Source organism: Centropristis striata, chromosome 18, assembly GCF_030273125.1.
Source record: "Centropristis striata isolate RG_2023a ecotype Rhode Island chromosome 18, C.striata_1.0, whole genome shotgun sequence".
NCBI classification, from domain to species: Eukaryota; Metazoa; Chordata; class Actinopteri; order Perciformes; family Serranidae; genus Centropristis; species Centropristis striata.
Genome location: NC_081534.1, coordinates 12,103,896 through 12,126,490, shown reverse-complemented (window position 1 = coordinate 12,126,490; position 22,595 = coordinate 12,103,896). Strand labels below are relative to the sequence as shown.

The 22,595-nt window shown below is 37.1% G+C and overlaps 1 protein-coding gene across 3 annotated transcripts; it reads left to right on the top strand.

Annotated features, from left to right (window-relative positions):
* The first annotated feature begins 9 nt into the window (after positions 1 to 9).
* trdn (triadin) lies at positions 10 to 20,635 on the top strand. 3 transcript variants are annotated; one of them, XM_059355750.1, is made up of 7 exons: positions 10 to 150; positions 7,803 to 7,995; positions 9,844 to 9,885; positions 16,841 to 16,873; positions 17,163 to 17,210; positions 18,574 to 18,735; positions 20,535 to 20,635. In XM_059355750.1, exons 2-7 carry the CDS (start codon positions 7,815 to 7,817, stop codon positions 20,555 to 20,557), a joined length of 489 nt encoding a protein of 162 aa, XP_059211733.1. In that variant the 5' UTR covers positions 10 to 150; positions 7,803 to 7,814; the 3' UTR covers positions 20,558 to 20,635. The 3 variants fall into 3 exon arrangements, with proteins under 3 accessions (XP_059211733.1, XP_059211734.1, XP_059211735.1); XM_059355751.1 differs by lacking the exon at positions 9,844 to 9,885; XM_059355752.1 differs by lacking the exons at positions 9,844 to 9,885; positions 16,841 to 16,873.
* The last annotated feature ends 1,960 nt before the right edge of the window (positions 20,636 to 22,595 follow it).

The following is a 22,595-nucleotide window of genomic DNA, read 5'->3' as shown; positions in this document are numbered from 1 at the left end:
TGCACATCGTCTTTTTCTCACAATCAACCGGGGCCAAAAGAGGATTTAAACGAAGGAGTTACATGCGCGTTTCTATGGTAACGGTGCTATTCCAGAGCCTCTGAAGGACTGAAGGTTATCACTGAACATCCAGCAAACTCAAAGCCCAAGGTACTGTAAAAATCCATGTCGCTCCGGCTGAACTTTATAATAATGATCTGATACTGGCGTTCGGGAATGCTGGAGGTCTATGTGGGCCGTTTTTTTATTGCCACTTAAAATATCTGTTAAAGGTTAGCTATGAATACTAAACTTTATAAGAACTTTAATGGTGATTAAGGAATTTTAATTGTTATAGCCATTTGTGTTATAATCTATTGAACATTTAAGCTGCAATGTGAGCTATTAGCTCCTGTTGATATTTTATCATTTCTTCCCTTAAAGATATATATTGGTTGACAGATACTATCAAAGGCCTATCGGTATCGGTGTATATGCTGTCCAATATGTGCCGTTATGTAAACTTTTTTTTTTACACAATATATAATAATGAAATAATACAATATATTTATAATAACGCAAAAAAAATATTGGTTGGCATGATTTAGAAGTGGTGTTAGCTATTAATTTTGATTTTTTTCATTTTCTTTTTCTTTTTTCAATAGTCAGCAATTGACTAAAACAGTTATGATGTTTATTTAGCTATTTATTTTATTCCTATTTATTTGTTATCATTTATAGAATTGGATTGCAATGTAATAAATTGTTTGTATAATAATGTTTAGCAATTTTAAATAATTTTAGGTTTGAGAAAGTAGCCCTCTGTGTACATTTGCAGAGTGGTGAAAAATCGGTGCCCAAGCCGCATAAAAAAAGGTTTATTTTCATTCCAGTTTTAAAAAATTACTATATCGGCCACCATATCAGTTATTTGTGAACTAAAAGCTCTAAAACCAGTATCATTTCAAAAATCTCATATTACTCTGACTCTGCTTGAGTCACATTCATTTATCTTCCAAATGCTTTTTTTTTGTTTTACTTTGAAGAGAGAGATACATTTAAAAATCCCCAAATGTGTCACTTCATGACTAAATGCCACACTGTAGCCTGTTGCTCTATTGTTACAACAAAAATATGACCAATAACATCTCGAAAATGTAGACAACAGATAAACAGAACATTTTTAAATGGTCAGTCAATAAGGTTGTTTACTCCCACACACTGTGAACACAAAATTAATGGAAAAAGCTACATTTTACTCATAGACCCTTGGCCTGGAACTCACCATTCACTCTTCATTCTCCTACACACATTTCAAACCAAACAAAGTTTCCAACCTTTTCTTTTTTTCAACCTTTGCTTGTGACCCCTAAAATGAAACAGCTCAGTACTTGTACAGCACAGAAGCTACCAATGTACCACCTAAAAAAAGCATTATTACAAATGTACATTATATTAGAATATTCTCACTGTTTTTCCTAAAGGGGACTCATTCATTACCATTAACCACTTATTCGCATTCTGGTCACGGGTCACTGGACCCGATCCCAGCTGACATTGGGCAAGAATTAAACCTAAGTGCATGTTTTTGGACTGTGGGAGGAAGCCAGAGTACCCGGTGAGAACCCACGCTGACACGGGGAGAACATGCAAACTCCACACAGAAGAGCCGCAGGCGGGAGGCGAACCGGCAACCCTCTTGCTGTGAGGCGACTACGCCACCAACTACACCACTGTGTAGCCCCACCTTTGTTTATGCTCTTGTCAAATCCACCAGACTCCATTAATAAAACCAGTCATTTTACCTCCCAGAACACAGGAGTTGTTGTTCTCCAGCTGCCTTTATAGTTCAGTATTTTTGTGTTATTGTGTGACTTTGATAAATCTAAACTGACCCTTAAAAAAAACCATAGTCACACAATAACACAAACAAACTAACTGATTGAGACTGCAGTAGAACGGCAACTCCTGTGATCTGCAAGGTAAAATTATTATTTTTCGTCAAAGGACAAAGGGAAATATATAATCAACATGTACTTAAATATCAAAGGTATTTTTTCAGAAGAAAAAATACCCCTGTGACTAACACATTATTATGACATTATAGTGATGCATCAATATCTAAACAGTATTTTACTGTTGTACTCATTTTATTTAATGAATACACAGTTTATAGTTTAGTCTAGTGGTTCCCAACCTAGGGTTTGGGCCTCTCAACAGGGTCACAGTATAAATCTAAAGGGTCCTCACATGGATAAAGGGAAAGGAAAAAAGAAATGAATAAAGTTCTGCTACGCACATTTATATTTACTTTTCTGAATATGTAAAGTAACTCTCGCTGTCAGATAAATGTAGAGGAGAAAAAATACAATATTAGATTCATAAACTTACATAGTCATGAAAAGTTGCTCAAAATTGTACTTAAGTACAGTACTTAAATTAACTTGTTTCGACTACAAGTTAGCCCCCAGAGGGATTTATGAGACTCTGGAGGTGACGGTGATGGTTTTTGCCGTCATTAATTGTGCACAACGTCATCAGCTGAAAGCAGCATGGCTAATTATGCACAGAGTCTCCGCTTATCATAAACATAGTGATTGTGAATTAATGGCATAGCTAACTTTGTGTGTCTGGTGCTTGTTGTAAACAAACAGAGATTGCTAAGTGAACACCTCCTGCAGCAGCAGCACATACACACTGTACCGCTACAGAGCTAACTGTAGCTAACTGCTGCTAACGGCGGCTCTCCTTAACAAGCTGGCCTCCGGCTCGTTAGCGTCTTGTTAACAAGAGTAAGAAGGAGTCGCTGGATTTGTCTCCAGTCGCTTTCTTGAAAAATTGTCGCTAAGGGTGGCTGAAAAGTCGCTAAGTTGGGCACACTACTTTGCCGGCTTTTAGAAATGGCGTGTGTTGTTGTCGTGTAGAGTACTGTGTTACATCCCGCTTAGCGATCTATCCAATAAGTAACCAGGCTGTTTTCAGGGGAGAAAAAAGACCCTGCTCTTCAACAGGGACTAAAAAAGTCCCGACAAAAGCCGGCTCCGGACTGCTCATATTCAAATTAGGGGCGTTTCCGCAAGTGAGACCCGCCTCATTCTGGGTATTGTCCAGCTATTACCCAAAGTAATTTATAAGCAGTTTTATGTGCATTTGTTATTATGTTGCTGTTCTAAATAAATGGTGGATGCATTTAATGACTCACGCTCTCCACAGTGCTTTTGTCCCCTTTCATTTGCCCTCAAACACCAGTTAGTAGCCTGCACCCACATCGTTCTAATTCTGTTCATTCCTTTGGTGTGGAGGAGGCGGCAGCAGTTGGTGTCCTTGTGTGTGTGTGTGAAGATCAGCTCGGCACTTGGTGGTAACAACAGGTGGTCGGGTCATCGGGACAGGCACATACGTACTGCGAGAGAAAAATGTTTGCAGACTGTGACTCACACTTCGACAGAAACTAAAAATCATGGGCTGTGTAAGAGAAGTATACTGTAATTAGACTGTTTGGAGAAGAGTGCTGAAGTGGATGATTGCACAGCGCAGCTCTTTCTCTCCTCTGTGCTGCAGGACATTTAGACTGTGCTCCAACCTTCTGTCAGTGGAACATCGTGACTGTTTTACCTGCTGTGGATCAATGTGTCGGCCTGACTGGCCGTTGCCAGGGCTTCACTAGATCAATGGTCAGCTTTTGTATCGCGCACACACGCTCACAGACACACAAACCCTCAGCTCCACTTCTGAAATGACACACACGCTGACTGTTGATCACCAGATCAATGGTTAGCTTTCTTGAATCAGACGCACACACAAATGTACATTCGAGTGTGCGTGGGCAGAATTATGTTAAATTGATTTTGTAGTTTGTTATCTGAGTGCAGCAACAGAAAGGTCAGGCTGAGAGCAGCTGCTGAAAACACATCAATTGTTCACATTATACAACCACACTGGATCACATATAAACATTATATAGTAAGATAGAAAGATATATTGATTTTTTTGCAGTAAGTATGTGAGAAATCATCATTCTTTATTGTTTTAAACTAAAAGGAAGTGATACAATACATGTGCTGTTGGATATCAGTCAAACTGTGAATTGCACTTTGCATACCTTGGTTGTAACGAGTGGGTGTTTGAGTTACTGTTGCCTTTCTGTCTGTCCATTCTCCTCTGACCTCTGGCATCATCAAGACATTTTGGCCCAGAGAACTGCTGCTCACTGGATATTTTCTCTTTCTGAACCATTCTCTGTAAACCCTAGAGATGGTTGTGTGTGAAAATCCCAGTAGATCAGCAGATTCTGAAATACTCAGACAAGGCCGTCTGGCACCAACAACCATGCCATGTTCAAAGTCACTTAAATCACCTTTGTTCCCCAATCTGATGCTGCTTTGAGCTTCAGTGGGTCGTCTTGATAATGTCTACATGCCTAAAAGCAGAGTTTCTGCCATGTGATTGGCTGATTAGATATTTGCTTTAATGAGCAGTTGAACAGGTGTACCTAATGAAGTGACCAGTGAGTGTCTATGAAACACACTAATCTATCATCTAATTCCAATGTAAAACCATCTGCCAAACTATTAGAAGTGCTTTTTAGAAGTCAGGTGATGTATTGTAAAACAAACATCCACAGAGAGAGGAGGTCAGGGTGGATCATCAAGGAGACCACAGCTCATGTCCTGTGTAACGTGAGTTGTGTAAGCTTATTTAAACCTAACCAAGTGTTTGAATTTGTAGTAAAGATACTGGTATCATACGAAACAAGACAAGACAACACATCTATTGGTACCAACCATGTCACGTTTGATTGTTGGGAAAGGGGCTAAATAACGCACCAAAGTTCAAATTAAAGGGTTCCCATGACCTCTCATCCCAAGATATGTAAAAGAAAATGGATTCTATGGGTACCCACAAGTCTCCCCTTTACAGACATGCAAACTTTATATTAGTCCAATGCAGTTTGGGGCAATACTCATGCATCTTGCAGCAGCCTTTTTTGAAACTTGACCTCACTTTACAAAAAGACCTGCTGTGACCTCTAGGATAATCACATCCTCATTAAACTTTACAACCATAAACTAGAGACCTAGAGCAACCAGAGGGTGTATGGCTGTAAGTATATTGACAATAAGTTTACAGAACAAAAGTGCTCGCCATCCAATCATCAAAAAAAATGCAATTCTTCAACACCTCCAGATGTCAAAGTTTTTCTATATCAAATCACAGCATGGATTTTTTTCTGTGGTGTTCCTCAAGGTGTTGAGGTCTTAATGCAGTATTTTGGAGGCATTTTTGACCATTTTTAATCACTTGTCAAAAAGTAAAAATGATGGCATTTCCCGCCAAATGTGTGTAACAAATGGTATAAACCAAAAAAAGGTAAAATTGGTCTTTGGTGGGTTTCCTTCCCTGCATGTTAGTGATGGATACTTTACCGAAGTCTGGCATTTTTTTAAAAATACCAAAAATTGACACTTGGGCCAGGTAGTATAATCTCATCACAGGAGTTGGTCCTATGACATACACAGTATCTAGCTGCCAAGAATAGCTGGCTGCATGCTCGGACATTAATGGGAACTTGGAAGTATGTGTGCACAGAGGGCAGGCTGTGGGTGGATGGAGGGCTTAAAATGGGGTCCAACGTCAATGTTTTGCCCTTGGGTCCCCTAAGAGTTTAATCCGGACCTGCCAAAGTGCTCTTTCTTTTTTCATCACACTAATACTTGTTGCTGCATTCACTGTTTAATAGTCTTGTGCAGTCAAGCAAGGCGTCTGGGTCTGAGTGCACAGGCTACTATAATATGGGCAATTTACTCAAGTAGAAGCATATATAAAGAGAGAAAAAGCCTGATTTGTGCCTTGAGGTACATATATTATAAAATGAGGAGAGGGGTGGGGGGCATTGTTACCAATCTACACTCAGCTTCTATTAATTGACAGTGAAGATGAGAACCATTAGACTCCAAGCCGCTACCTAACTGTGTCAATGAGACTGTTGTAATGAATGGTGTTAAATGCCTCAGCTGGACTAGCGTGGATCCGCATCCTGCAGGGCCTCATTAATAACCTTGAGAAGGGCATATTTCTTCCAAGTGAGTCAGTCCCTATTTTAATTCAAATCTCCCCAACAGTGTAGCTATCACTTTATATTTGCAGATAAGCAGTGTGAGAGGCAGGCGGAGAAACAGAAGGAAAAATAAATCATCTTGGGCGTTGATCGCAGCACGCCGCATAATGAACACAAACAACCAAAAGCGGGCACATAATCATGTTATGGCGCACGGCCCTGCTGCCATACAATGATGAAAACTTTCTTTAGAGAAGTAATTTGTCTTTTAGAGCAGATTTTTCAAAGTAAACTGGAATTTAATCTACTTATCACCTCGGGTAATCTCTGTCTGTCTCTTTCTCTTTCCTCCTCATATCTCTTCTCCTCATCCTCACACAAAGAAAAACTGGAATGAGTCACTGACATGACATCCATGTGAATTAACAGCTGCAGTGTGCATTCATCACAAGACGTGGGAACATGAAAGCAGCAGACTTGCCTGTTGTACATATTGTAGATATTACTCATATGGAGCACAGATTAAAGTAACACAATTGGTGGTGAATTCAATGCTGGGGAAATGTTTTTAACTTTACATGCTGTAAGCCTGTGTGGACCTTCCATCCCATAATACACTAATTCTTTCTCCATGTGTCCTAATGGAACAATGTTGCCCAGACATTTCTTTATGTTAATAATCTCATAAATCAGATGCTAATTGCATTGCCCTCTAATTCCTATAGATGTTGATAGATAATGACACTTTTAATGGTTAGATCAGCAGTTTTAGAGAACTTAAAAAAACTACTGTCTCAGCAAAATAAAAAAAGGAAAAAAGGTTACACTGTGGGATCTATATTGTTTCCTGGACCTGAACAGGGACAAGATGATGATCAAGCTATAAACTTTTGAGTCTTTTAACTTGTTGTTTTGGTTTTCAGGTCGACATGAATGCTGATTCGTTGATAATTATAAAATGGTGATAACACAGTTTGTCAATAACAATTGTATTTGCATGGTAATCTTTAAAACAGGGGTGGAATTTAATGAAGTAATTTACTCAAGTACTATACTGAGTACAATTTTGAGGCACTTCTACTCCACTTAATTTTAGAGGTAAATATTGTACTTTTTACTCCACTGACAGCTTTGGTTACTTTTCAGGTTGAGATTTAACATGAAATCAATTTAAAATGATTACACCATGTTTATAAATTAAACCACATTACAGTATATTAAGTAGTTAAAATTAAATTAAATTAAATTAAATTAAACTTTGACGATAGTAAAATGCTACTGTAAATGCATCAAAAATAACAAAACAATTATATATTTGGACTATATAAAACAATGTGAGTGGGTCTGCACAACGAGTTCTTTTACTTTTGATACTTTAAGTACATTTTGATGCTGATACTTTTGTACTTTTACTTTTAGTTTTGAATGCAGGACTTTTACTTGTAGTGGAGTAATTTTGCAGTGTGGTATTAGTACTTTTACATAAGTAAGTAAGTAAGTAAGTAAGTAAGTAAGTAAGCAAGTTCTTGAATTTTTCCTTCTGATTTGAAAGTAAAAACTTATAAATCAACTATATCAACTATTTTTTATATATAAAAAAACTATATCCCAAAAAACGTGCCTCCTGCACTCTTCTATCACACTTTTTTTTAGATCACTCTTCCTCTCTCTTCATTTTGTCCTTTCTTTCTGATAATCATGTCTAACTTCAACACATCTTAACTTCTCTCTCTCTCTCTGTCCCGACCCCCTTTTCTGTCCCTAGCTCAGCTCAACAATGGGCGGTCAAACCAACAGCGAGGAGGTGGCCCCTTCAACTCGTACCAGGACATTTTTGGATGATGTCATTTTGACCTTTAGTTCCCCAATGGCGTGGCTGCTGGTTGTGGCTCTGGTCATCACTTGGTCGGGAGTCGCCATCGTTCTCTTTGATCTGCTCGACTATAAATCTCTGACAGGTAACCTGACTGACTGTTGATTTTTATTGTAGTTTTAATCTTTTAATAGATTGTTTGCATTTTAAATGAAGGTTTGCAATCATTTTTACCATTCAATAATTATAATCCAATCATAATGTAATGATTTAGTGCTTTATTATATCTAATGTCACTTTCTTTCAACTCATATATACCCATTTTCCACGTATCATTCACTTCATCAGAGCATTAAACAACCTTTCTGACATTTTTGAAGTAGACTTCAAAAGTGAGCGTGATCCTCCTCATTTTCACTTAAATCTCATACACTGGTAGAATGGATTGAAAGGGCACTTCCTGTTGTTTATTATAACTTCATATTGTCTATATAAAAGCTATGATTTCTCAGGTTAACACATTCTTCTTTAAAATTCTATACATTGCCTGCTGCAGTGCAGACACACGAGCAGCTTTGTTTCCTCATATTTCTAATCCCATTATCTTCAGCTCATAACTTAATTGTCTCGACTGATCAAATTTCGCTTTCTGTGATCACACTTTAATTACTCCATTGTCATGAGATAACAGAAAATGAATTTCCATGAGAACGCAAGTATGTTACTGATTGATTAAAGTGAATGCTGCCGTCGAGATCTCCTTCAAACATTTTTTCAGTTCTGCTTGGTACCGACGCTGTGATCAGGCTTACAAGGCTCTGCACACCCATTAATTTATATCTTGAGATAATGAGAAACGTTTGATTGCAGCATAACAGGAGAAATCAAGAGAGAACAACTGTTCCGCACTCTTCAGCACGTTGTTTTGTTTCGGTAAACACACATTCTGGGCTCTTAACTACACACAACGTCATTATGTTGATGTAATTAGAGTCCAGCTTTACATGGAGACATTGTACGCTTAATTCACTGTTATCTGTTGTATTTAAAGATAACATGTAGCCAACAGTCCTTTAGCTTAGCATGAAGACTGAAAACAGGGAGAAACAGCTAGCCTGACTTTGTCCAAAGAGAGCAAAATCTGTTTAAAAAATGAAAATAAACTGTGTGTGCATCACTGCGGTGTGTCATATGACACGCATCAAGTGCTGCCTCGCACTAATACTAAGTGTCGCGCTAGGTAAAGATAAAACTGTACTCGATAAAAATACCATGTCCATCATTTGGACACGGTTTAGCTTCAGGGAAGACGACACAGAACAAAAAAAAAGTCAAATGGAAACACTGGGGAAAAACTGTTTGCAACAAATGCTATTTAGTTTTTTTTCCTACTGTTTTAGAGAAGTTGATTTCTACTTTAAAACTAGAATGTGATGTTTTATTTTCAAGTATTGCTTTGATTTCAGTTCAAAATATTCAACAAATAACCACAAAATAGATATGCACTTTCATTAGAAACATACAGATACATAATACAGTTTTCTTTTCAGAAGACATCTTGGTGGAATGGAAAATATTCAGAAATAATGGACTTGTAAAATAATGCATACCATCACATAACAGTAAAGCATTAGCATGCACCGGCAGTAGTCAACATAATAGAGCTGACATACAAAAAGGTCCAACTGCCTTCTTTTTCAACCACACAACAGGAAATCAATCCCTTTGATTTAGTAAAAGGTGTATTCCCTTGTGCGGTTACTGTGATAATGACCTTTCTATCAATTCTACTCATATCTGCTTCATATCACTCCCACCACTACTACACATCACATGTCACATCATGTATTTGGACTATCTTGCAGTGTGAGGATAGTCCTGCCTCACACATCCAACACACTCATCTTTAACTCCTCTCCTCCTTCCTTCAACCCCCCCACCTTCATCTCTTCTTCATCCTCATGTTGTCAATCACCCGCCATCCCATCCAAAGAGTACACATCATACTGTGACGACCCCGTGTGTTTATCTCCTGGTAAAAACAACAAAAACCACTAACAGTTTGACCGCCCTGCCTGCTTGTACTGGAGTGTTGCCTGTGACGGACCAGAGATCATCATCAAGATGATCCTGGTCTCGTGTGTGTTCAGTATTTCTAATGTGAGTCTGTTGGTAACATTTTAAAGGGTAAATCGACACAAAATCAACACAAAAGTGTTTCTATCTTCTCTCTGTCTCTTTCCATCAGCAAGTGTTTTCCACCAGCTGTCAATTTGCTAAGTCATTTTCCTGTTTTATCAAGATGTTAGTTAGCAAGCGTGTTAGCTAAGTCGCTAACCGGACAATACTACTAATAATTCACATTCCAATCAAAGTCCATCATTTCTAAGTTTAAATTTCCAACATGCATGCTCCTTAGCTTTCCAAGTGAACAACCCCAAACATCTCTTCTAAAAATGGCTGACCGTGTCAAACAATATTTCTTTAGCTAACTAACACGCAATTGAACACTCAGCAGTGCAGGTGACAAAAACAGAGGTGGGAAGCGTAGCATTAGTTCACAGACAAACTTTTACATTTTATTGTTTTTATTAGCATTTTTATACTTGAAAACATATCTAAATATTCCAATCACCAGCCTTAAACAACTAAACTACTGATGTCTACAAATACATCCTACCTCTCTCCACTGTTGATTGAAATAATGCATTTTCATGGGTGCCATCAGACAACTGCTTCTTCATGAAGATAGTGTATGGATTTATCACAGGTTTACATGTAAGAACTCAGGCAGGAAATATGCATGTGACTGGTTGTCTGGAAGCAATCCAGTCGCCAGAATGTGCATTGTACTTTTCTGCAAACCCGCAGAAATATTAAATTCCAGCATTTTTTAACCAGTTCAACTACGTCTTTTATCCTACTTTGACTGCAATTTTAAACACATGGTTAACGTTGTGAAATCAAACTAATGTTCTTGGTTAAGGTTAGGAGAAAGTTAATAAGGGCTTGGGTTAAAAGAAAGACTTCCATACATGAACACAGTTACAATAAACTCAGTTTTGCCAGTTACGTAGAACGTGACATATGTGCATACAAAAGTTAATTTACAGGTTAACCTTAAACAACAACATTGATTTTTGGATTTACATGGTACACTGACGGGACCAGGACACCGACCTCCTGGGTGAAGGTCCAGTGTCTGTTTAACACCTCCACCTCCCGACCTCCTCCTTTAATGAACTTTGTCGCTTGTTATGCTACATCACCAACTAAAAGGGTACCCAAAACATACCGAGGTTATAAAAACGTATCCTGGTTTGCAGACAAAAAAAATCTGGCAACTGGGCAGCTAAAACATAAGTCTATTTTTGCAGGTCAAAAATCACTTTTGACACACAGTTATTTCACCCCCACCAATAATTATCATTTAATATTTCTGGAAACTGACATTTTGGTGAATTTAGTCTTTCAGTGATTCACTGTGTTAAACATGCAAGATCACATTCTTGATCTTGGGAATATATGTGGCTGTTAGCTGTGATACTGCAGTGGTCATTTACCCTTTGAATGTTTCCTGATGCAAAACTTGGTTCACTTCTTTACTCACTGCTATCAACATGAAAATTGTTTATCGAGCCTCTCAGCTGCAGATTGAGGGCAAATTAAAGGGGAAAACCGACATCAAGTCTGAGAAGGTGTTCGGCCACCATCATTAAATGTTTGATGGTCGTGGAGAGCACTGTCAAACACATCCCTCCAAATCTTCCAGATACACATTTGGGTAAATTGTCATCTGTATAGAAACACCTGCATTTCTAACATTCATTGATGGATGTTTTTTTCTTTAGTTTGTCACCAATCTGCATATTTTCAGCCTTGTATTCAGCATGACAACCCAAATCCTGTGAGCCTGAATTACTATTGTGGAGCTGCATGTTTCCACTGGACCTGCTAACTGTCCTCAGTGACTAAGAAGCTGTGTGATACACAGGCTTAAAATAGATATCAGAATATTGGGTTATGATTATTGTGTCTAATGACAACAGTAAATCTGTCAGCCTGTTGGGATTTCAAATTGAATCACTTGTGCAATTTCTGCAGATTTATTTTCTTGTGACCGCTGACATTGAAAAATATGTTCAAGTGGATGTAGCTGCATGATAATCCAAGAAAACTTTAACAGAGCGTCCCTGAATGAGATTTCATATATTTCTTGCAGCGATATCGATAAAAGTTACAAATCTTTTCTCTAAGTCGAGGAAACATTTCTCCTGGGTTAAGGATAGTGCTGAGCTGAGGAGGAACTGCACATAAAAAGCAAAGCCTCCGCTGTACGTTGTAGTTATCTTCCATTCTCTGAAGCAAATATTTGCAAGTTGACAATGACAAAATGCTGGGCTGCATTTTTAATCACAAGGCTTTTCTCCCATCATGACATTTCAATAAAGGCCAGTGTGTGTAAATGAAACAGCAAGGAGACATTCTCGGACAATAAAGAAGAAATGCAATTCTCTCCATCGTGAAAGAGCAGAGATAGAGATGTGTGTGTGTGTGTGTGTGTGTGTGTGTGTGTGTGTGTGTGTGTGTGTGTGTGTGTGTGTGTGTGTGTGTGTTTGGGGAGAGAGTATACACTAGAAGTAGCTTTAGAAATGGTATATAGAAATGGGGAGACACACACATACTGTATGCAGAGAGGTTAGAGACAAAGCAGCAGCACTGCTGTTTTAGAGAGGCAGCGCTTAATGTACGTGATTATTTAGATTGAGACAGATGGAAATGTTTCAACCATATAGTGATTCATTTCTGACTCAAGTCAAACGTTACTGCACAGGGTGAGCTGTTTAACTTAAGTATTATCTACAATACCACTACGCAATGTGACACCTGGAAGGAAGGAAGGAAGGAAGGAAGGAAGGAAGGAAGGAAGGAAGGAAAGAAAGAAAGAAAGAAAGAAAGAAAGAAAGAAAGAAAGAAAGAAAGAAAGAAAGAAAGAAGGAAAGAAAGAAAGAAAGAAAGAAAGAAAGAATGAAAGAAAGAAGACAGGGAGAAAAGACGGAAGGAGATAAACAGAAAGAAAATCAGAAGGAAGGAAGGAAGAAAATAAAGGAAAGGGGGAAAGAAAGAAAATATGAAGAAAGGAAGGAAGGATGGGAAACAGAAAGAGAGAAACTTGGAAGAATGAAAGAAACAAACAAACAAAGAAACAAAGAAACAAAGAAACGAAGAAAGAGAAGAGGTAGGAAGGAGGAAAACAGAAAGAACGAAACTTGGAAGGAAGGAAGGAAGGATGTAAGAAAGAAAGAAAGAAAGAAAGAAAGATGACAGGAAGGAATGAAGGTAAACAAAGAGAGAAAATCGGAAGGAAGGAACGAACAAATGAACAAAGGAGCAATAGGCCAATAGGAAGGAAGTAACAGAAGGAGCAAAAAAACCAAAAGGAAAAAAGGATTAAGGGAGGGAAGAAAGGGGGAAACACACAGAGAGAGAAATAATTAAGGAAGAAAGCAAGGACCAAGGAAAGGAAGAAAAGAATAATAAATGTGAATGTAGAAAAAGAGGGAGGCTTGCAGGAAGGAAGAAAAACAAAAATAGAAAAAGGATGGAAGGAAGCAAGGAAGAAACAAAGGGAGAAGTAAAAGAGGAAAGAAAGAGAAATGAGAGCTTAAAAGAAGGGAAGGATGGAGGATTGAGGGAAGGAAGGAGGACGCTGACACAGACAGGCAGGAAGAGGGAAGAGAAGTAATAAGGAAAAACAAAGCTCTGTATCATTTAGCTTTCCTTATCCAGCTCAGATGTTTTATTTCCAGCTACTACTTATTCTCTTTTCTTCTCAGAGGTTTTTCAGAGCCCCCTGGGTCCCCTTTTTTTTTTACTTGTCTGCAGCACAATTTGTATTTTTAATCTTTTTTTCTTTGTGTTTTATCATTTTGATGTGGCTTCCAAACCGCACAAAACTAAAGGTAGAGAAAGGCAGCAGATAAGAGACACCCAGTGAGAACATGTAAGTAAAACTGAGACAGAAAATAGAGATGTAAAGAAAGAATAAAAAAGACATAGAATGAATTAGAGACACCGAGAACAGAAAGGTAAAGTGGATAACTGAAAGAATAAGTAAGAGCAATAACAAGAGGACAGAGAGTTAGCGGGAGGGGAAATGCTCGCCTTCTATTCCTGGTGTCCTCTGTCTGGAGTGCCAATCAAAGAAATGTCAGTGCATTAATCAGCTGTTTATGAGGATCTATTATACGACTCCTCCACACTGGGCAACAAACAGGCACAAAGCTTCTTCCACCTGGGAGCGGGAATATTAAAAAGATCAATTAATTAAAGCAGCCGCTGGGACCAAGGCGCTGTAAATAGCAAGGGAGGCGTCAATGTAGAAAAATAAAAGTGGAAATAATTAAAAGGATTTTTGGTGTAAGTGACGAGCTTTGCTTTAAAAGGCCCCATTGCATCATTAACTGGCAAAAATGTTACCAGCTTTATTAAGCCCTGACATTTCCTGTCTCCTGCAGTGTGAATTCACACCGACTTTCACTAATAAAAAATAATAAAATAAAAATAACTATAATGAATCATTCAATATGTTGGTTCCTTAGACTGTATAAAGAAGTAGCCACTGCAAAGCTGCTGACCCTGTTACCTACTACCACAGTGCCATGGATACGCAATGCTACACCTCTGTCCTAATCGGCAGAACACTGTGGTGGTGATCTGGCCTTAAAAAGCACATCTTACTTTATCGTCTATTTTACTCTAATTAGAGCCATAATTTACAAAAGTAACATCATGTATTGAAAAAGACTTGCAACTAGGAATGGAGACTTTTACTCATTAGGAAAATGTTTACTGAAGTAATAAATCAAGGGAGAAGTAGGCTGATTTTCTCATAGGCTTCTACATGGTCATCCATAAAGTTAGAATAATTTTGTTTTCAGACACAACTCTACGTTAATTGTGGTTTCATTTTCATTGTGGTACGTTTGCCCTTGCAGTGCGAAACTTTGCGATGCTAGACAGCTAGCTAACAATATGTCCTACTCCAATAAACAGCCAGGCTTGACTTTTCTGGTGCATATTTATTGTAGAAGCATACTGTGAAACTGAAAGAACAGAGAGCAGATACAAACAAGCAATTACTAGAAAATATATATTGACAAATAAATAAATACAAAGCAGAATAATCCTGCTTATTCTCCCTGGCAGAAGCGTTGACCAATCTACAGCTCAGAGCCTCATGGATGCACTGCTAGACTGCTTCTGGAACACTGACAGAACTGGTCTACGGCAGTTACTCTTCATTACCTTTTCCAATAGGTTAATACATTAAGCCAGAACACAATTTCCTTTGATGCTTTGATCTAAACCAGCGGTTCCCAAACTTTTTTAGCCACGCACCCCCTTCTATGTTCCAACCGGGTTGATGCACCCCAAATCCCCCACACCTTAAAAAACAAAACAAAATGCAACAAGCTTTTTTATAGCCATATTAAAGGCGGCATGTTTAATCATGCTCAAATGACCAAAACACACACATATAATAAAATAATCAAGATCACAACAATGCACTCTCACATTTGAATTAATCTGTAACACAGTTTCAATATAATGCAACAAAGTTATGTGCAAGCTTCCACTTTTAAGAGGCGCGTTGAACAAAAATTGCAGCAAGTTTAAATGACCGTGGAGCTAAACAACCCAATCACCACAGGTTGGAAAGAGGGAAGAAGATAACTTCTTCTATGCTTCATTTTAAGATGAAGTGCATTTTGAATAGCCTGCATTTATAGATTAAATAATTTTACAGTTTTTGAAGGAAATGTCTATTTACACGTCTTTATTGTGTGGGGGGAAAAAAATGGAATTGTGTAATTATCAGACCGCCATTAGATTTTTCATTTTTCGCACCCCCGAGCGGCAGCTCGCGCACCCTCAGTGGTGCACGCACCACACTTTGGGAATCCCTGATCTAAACAATTAACACACTATTGTGAGAACAGAACAAAGAGATTGATTAATAAAGTTTTAAGAAAATAAACACATCTGTCAAGAATACATCACATTGTAACAATCATTTCATGAAAAGAGGTAAAAAAATTTTTTAAAAAAAAATTTTTTTTTAATTTTATTCCAACTTTTTGCGTGACTGTGTATATACTTTTTTCAGCAAGTGAAGTCGCCCCCTACTGGCCAATAGAAAGAATGCAGGTTTAAGGCACTTAGACTTAACTTACTGCATTGGCTACAGTCTATGGTTGTTAGGGCTCTTTTATAAGTTAACCTTAATAAATGGTTTATAAGTTGTAGCTAATAGTTTTATCACCAGTTAATAAAGCATTTATTAATGCTGTATAGATCGGTCATAAGCCTTTATGTGGAGGAAATTTGGGGTTTGTTAAAAATCTCCATGTCTTTTGAGCCATTAATTGCCAAGTTTGAACTAAACTGTCTCATACGTCAAGCGCAAAAGTGAATAATTAATTTTGAATTGTATATGTTCATAAGCTAATAACTGAGTTGTATGAATCTCCTTAAAGTTTGCACTTCTAAAAAATATATATTTGTTAACAATTGCTTTTTTCTCCAGCTGTTCTGCAGATTTTTCCCTGAAGATCAGAAGTTCTACCTGCAAAATTAAAGAGATAAACAAACCTGGCAGCTCGATATCAAAATTCATATTATTGACTTATAACTGATCTATAAATCATTATATAACTGTTTTTCATCCATTAACAAAGGCACTAGTTACAGCTTATGATCCCTTTATAAAAGGTTGCCACTAGATATTTATGTTTTAGCACATTTGTTACAGATTCCTGCTGTGGAAAACAAAAGTTAGTGAGTGACACTGTATAAATAATGATAAACAGTATACTGGGACAGACAATGTCAGTGGTGTAAATACTGATAAAACTTTGTTGGTAATGGTGAAATGCTGCTGAAAACTTGTTTGAGTTGTTGCTGTTTCTTGCTGTGTTCTCATCCAGCATGTCCCCCGCATCATCGAGAGATACAGTACAGTAAGTCTTTTTGTGTGTGATATTTGTTTTCATACTTTCTGTCATGTTTGCAAGCAAAAAAAAACATCTAAAGCTGTATGTGACTGTGAATGATTGAAAATATGTGGTGCCATGTGGACCACTGATCATTATTCTTCTCTGTGACTTTAACTGTTTTTATGGATTCTCTCATCTGTCTTTTTTTTTTTTTAACTCTCTGCTTCATTTTCTTTGTCTCTCTTCAACCTGAACTCTGTGTTTTCCATCATGCTGTCTGTTAATTTTATGTTCGTGTGGCTCTCCCCCTCAGGTCTCCCTCCACCTTCTGCCATCGCCAAGAGAGGTTTGAAGGCTAAAGGCAAGCAGAACTCCACCTCATTTCACATTCAGTTTAAATATAGCTAATATGAGACAATATGTCATTAGTAACCTAGTGTGACCGAAATGAGACTTACATTTTCCATTTAATATAAAAATCATACCACAGTGTGTGAGCTTGACCACCTACATGCATTCTATATGTACTGTGAGACTGCAGTGTGTAGGTTCAGGTTCCCTGGTCACTGGCAGATAATGAGACAAAGGGCACAGACATGCAAAAGGCAACATCACCTCTCCTACATAGGAGCAGGAAACAGACTATGTGGTGTTTTTTGTGGTGTTGTTTTGCGTCTCTTCGGCTTCGGCTTCATCTTTGTCGTCGTAGTGCATGTTTTGGAAGCTTCATGTCTTTGCGGTCATTTTGTATCTCTTTGTAGTCGTTTGATTGCAGTCATTTTGTGTCTCTTTGTAGTCGTTTTGTGTTTCTTTGTAGACCTTTTGTGTCTCTTTGTAGTCGTTTTGTGTCGAGTTGTAGTTGTTTTGTGTTTCTTGAGTAGTTTTCTGTCTGATTGTAGTCATTTTGTGACTCTTTTGAGTCGTTTTGTGTCTCTTTGTAGTTGTTTTGTGTTTCTTGAGTAGTTTTCTGTCTGATTGTAGTCATTTTGTGTCTGATTGTAGTCGTTTTGTGTTTCTTTGTAGTCCTTTTGTGTCTCTTTGTAGTCGTTTTGTGTCTCTTTGTAGTCGTTTTGTGTCTAGTTGTAGTCGTTTTGTGTTTCTTTGAAGTCGTTCTGTGTCTCTTTGTAGTCGTTTTGTGTCTAGTTGTAGTCGTTTGTCTCTTTTCAGTCGTTTTGTCTCTTTGATTTCATTTGTTTTGTTTTGTTTTAATTTTGGTTGTTTTGTTTTGTTGTTTTGTGTCTTTTCGCCTTCCTCAGCTTCGCCATGCATGTTTTTGTAAGTCTCTGAGGTCATTTTGTGTCTCTTTGTAGATTTGTTTCTCTGTAGTCATATGTCTCGCTGTATTCTTTTTGGGTCTTTTTGAAGTTGTTTTGTGTCTCTTTGTAATCGTTTGGTATCTCTTTGGGGGGTCTTGTGTTTTTGGGGTCATGTGTCTCTTTGAGGTCATTTTGTGAGTCTTTGAGCTTATTCTGTCACGTTGGAGTCGTGTGGTTATTGTCGTTATGGCTTATTGATTGTCGAGTGACATTTTGTGGGTGAAGTTCAAGGGGAGCCCTGACACTTTCAGATCCTCAGTCTGTGCCCAGTAGGCCTGCTCAACAAACCATCCATCTCCTCCTACTTTCATCCTCCTTGTTTCTCTCAAGTTCAATTTGACTTTAAAATAAAGATAGAATAAATGATGTTAAATTCCATTCTATTGTTTTATCTCTTATTCTATTTAGGTGGTTTCCGTCCAGTTAAATCCAGCCCTGCCGGGGTCCCTGCTGGCCTCACAGCTCAGGAGAGCACTGACTGGTTGGAGGTGATATGGTCTTTTGCAGCCAGTTTGGTAGCTCCTGATGAGGAGGAGGAAGGTATTCACCAGCTAACTGACACCCTCACATGTAAGAAAACATCACCTCATACTAATGAACCATTTATTGATGGACATTATTAATAACTAATATTGTGAATAAGATGCTTATCCTGCCTAACATCTTATTCAGGACCTGGCACCACTCACCAAATCATGAGTGAAAGATTTTAAAATTCTTGATCTGGAAAAACGAGTAATCAGCATGTAAATGTATTGAAAAGTAACTATATGCTCATGATAATCCAGGCCGTGCAGATAATAGCAATGATGGAGCTGTCAGAATATAATCACTCACTGCCGAACAGAGTCATAATTATCTGATGCCCCTTTAACCCGCTAAATGGTGGAAATACATTAGGCATAAAATAAACTTTCAGTCTTGTTTTCTTTATTCAATTATCAGAACCAGCAGCCCATTAAAATACTGCTAATTAACTGTACACTGAAAGCTTGAACTGCAGCACTTATTTATTTCACAACACTACAACAACACTTAATAGACGCTCTCATTCAGACTGAGAGGCAGAAAGATATGTTAGTCAGAGTATTATATTACAAACATAAAAGCAGTTAATTAACAACAGAAGGGGTCAAAGGCCAAAACAACAGCGGGAAGACAGAAGAAAAGATAATTATGTTTGGCAGGCAGCTTAACCTGTGTGCCCTACTAAGGCTATTTTGGACTTTTAATTTTTAATTTTTAAATCTTTATTGTTGTGTTAATGTATATAGAATACATTTCACAAAGGATTTTAGGTTTTTTTACTCTTATTTCTTAAAGTTAGACCTCAGCTCTTATAATAAGTCTATAATAAACTGTGTATCCAATATACAGACACTCCTTAAGGACAAAAATGTCCTAATTGAAACCCATAAAAACCAAAATTTTTGATCTCACAGCCATTACAGCAAAATAAACCTTTGCATTCTATTATATCAGACTTTCACTCATAGCTGGCTTCAAACTTTTTTTTTTTTTTTTACAATTTCTATTTCTTCCATTTCTCAATGTTGCCCTATAGGGCAAATACATGCTAATTTGCAGGTTTGCTGCCGTATTATGGAGCACTGCAGAATTTGATGCATCAAAATCAATGTTGCTCATCACTGACAAAACCCAGACTGTGAAAAAAAAAAAAAATTTGGTATACAGAAAATAATCCCTTTTTTTCGTAGAAACTGAAAGCAACATTGTATGTAAATAAACTGGCATTTAAAGTGTTAAAATACTGAAAATGAATATTTGGCAGTAGTGATTGGGACTGATGTGAAAACTAAGTGAAAATAGAAAATAATATTTATATATAATATTATAAAAGTAGTTTAAAATAAGGGACATTATTGTTTTCTGAAGAGAAAGTTGTTGTGATATATCTAACACTGCACAAAAAAGTTTCCCACTTGCATATTAGACTGTGAAAATAAAATAAAAAATCCCCAAAAATTCAGTTTACAGAAGATTATCAAATTTTTTCAAACAATTAAAAACAACAGTGGCATTATGTAAACAAACTGACATTTAAAGAGTTAAAATTCTGAAAATGCACTTAACTGAACTGTCAAAGTAGAAAATAATAAATAATAAAATAACTGGTTATAAAGAATTTTATGGCAGTTTTTTGACTGTCCTCTAAGGACATCAGAGTGAAGTTTTTGAAGCGAGACACAACAGTTAATATTTATTGCTTGCTGCATAGTAATTACAGCTTGCTGCATAGTAACAGCGAAGAAACTGACATTTTGGGTTTAATATTTATACCTGCAATAACCAGGATTGATGAACTTACTGGGACTGATGAACAGCTCATTTTCTCCTCTGGCCTTCAGCTTTCCACTCTGAAGAGCTCTGAACAAGAGGAGAGGAGAGAGGACAAGAATGGACAAGTATGAAGCGCCGGAGAGAGGAAGAGAGGACAAAAAGAGAGAAGTGTCTGACTGAAGTGGAATAAAGGATGTAAAGAAACAGAAGGAAGAGGAGGAGGATGTACAGTTTATTATGTTTCTTTCTGTTTGCTGTTGTTAACTGGAATTTGATGAATAAAAACTGACAATGTGAATCGTTGGCTTTGGTGTCTTTTTTCTGATTGTGCGTGAAAGTCTTTACCCATATCTGTATTCTGCACACTGTTTACTGGATTTATAGAGTAGGTGAGTGAAATAATGGACTGATGTTTTAAATTAGTTACAGAGGTTTTTTTTTACAAGCTGTGCTATGGAGCCCAAAAAGCTGGCAGCATGTAGTAAAAGACTATAATTTTTGTCAAAACTGTAGCTGAATACAATGAATACTTTTGTTGGTTAAAAAATGACAATAACGAATTTGCAATAGCTGCAACAACATATGTATATATTATATTGTATATATTGTCATTGTATTTGTCCAAACAAATGTAACTTTAGTTGTACCAGGCATTAAAATAAACAAGAAACTATAGAAATCAAGAGTGGTCTAATAATTTTTTCCATGGCTGTATATACACAACCTCACAAACACTTGCCCTCCATCTTTTTTTGTCAGTTGAAAAAAATAATAACAAATTGCATTTATCTTTCACTGGATTTTTTAATGTATTCACTTTTTTTAAAAAATCTATTCCTTATTTTCCCCATGCACCATTTAACACCTTCCCTAATTGAGTTAAAAACAAACTTAAAAACATTAATATTTAGTTTATTACTTAGAAGTGCAGTATGCCATTCTTGGGAAAGGTAGTATTTGTTGCTGAGTCATTCGTCAAATACCAAACTAATCCAAAGTTTCAGTATCTGAAGTCCTGAGAATGAGACTCCTGAATGCCTTTAATATTTAATTTTCTACTACTTTATTTAATAGAATATATTATATTTTAATATACAATATTAATAATTGAAATTGAATAAATACATTGGTAACGCTTTATATTAAGGTCCTTGTAATAACCATTAATTAACAAGTAATAAGGCCCTTGTAAGTCCTTACAAGATGCTTATTAACATTATTGTGTGTTTATAAGCTTATATAAGTGTTAATAATGGCATTACAAACACCCATGACCCACCCATTATGTCTTTGCCATGCCTTTATTAATCTTATTTTGTTTGCTTATTGATATTAAAATATACTTTATTGCTCATCTATTATAAGTTAACTATAAGTTAACTATGCTTTTTGCAACTACTCGATCTAAAGCGAGAACAATGCCTTATTACTTGTTAATCATTTGTTCAGTAGCAGTCAATTTATTTATAATATATTTTGGTGTCACATACATTGAATTTAAATAATATAATATACATAAATTATAATAAATATGATATACAATATATGAAATATTCAGAATATAGACATTAATAATGTTTTCTCTATTTTTTAAAAAATATGCAAATGTATATAAACCAAATACACTTTTATATAAACCATCCAAAAGAAAGAAAAAAAGCATTTAATGTCCCAAATCCTTGATTTTGTCACGCAGACTTGCCTCAAACATTAAGCATTATAATCATAATTTCTGTCCCTGAGTAGGATTCACATATAGATTTGATACATAATGTAGAGGCGGGCTTTTCCATGAGAGCCTGTTCTGTAATATCGCTCACAGCCCTTCTTCAGTTCCCCTCCTCCCTCTCCACTCCTTCCATCTGCACAGTAGGTGGTCTGAATAGAAGATGGCCGATGACTAACAAGCCCCCAGGTTGACACCAGGAAAGTGATGAGGTACAGTAACAGCAGAACGATGAACAGTTATGCCAGGAGGAAGCCGACATGGAAGAGATAAGGATCGAGTGGCCTGCAGTGGGCCCCTGCGGCATCAGACTGGCTGACTCCAACAGTAGAAGCAGGTGATGGTGGACGACAGAGAGAAAACACACAACGGCAAATTCATAATTCTTCTTGAGATAAAGAGG

Bases quoted from the DNA above. Each gene is read 5' to 3' on its own strand.
- trdn (XM_059355750.1), top strand. From the start codon at position 7,815: ATGGGCGGTCAAACCAACAGCGAGGAGGTGGCCCCTTCAACTCGTACC. The intron at 16,874-17,162 runs GTAAGTCTTTTT...TCTCCCCCTCAG, and splicing joins TCATCGAGAGATACAGTACA to GTCTCCCTCCACCTTCTGCC. The intron at 18,736-20,534 runs GTAAGAAAACAT...TCTGGCCTTCAG, and splicing joins GCTAACTGACACCCTCACAT to CTTTCCACTCTGAAGAGCTC.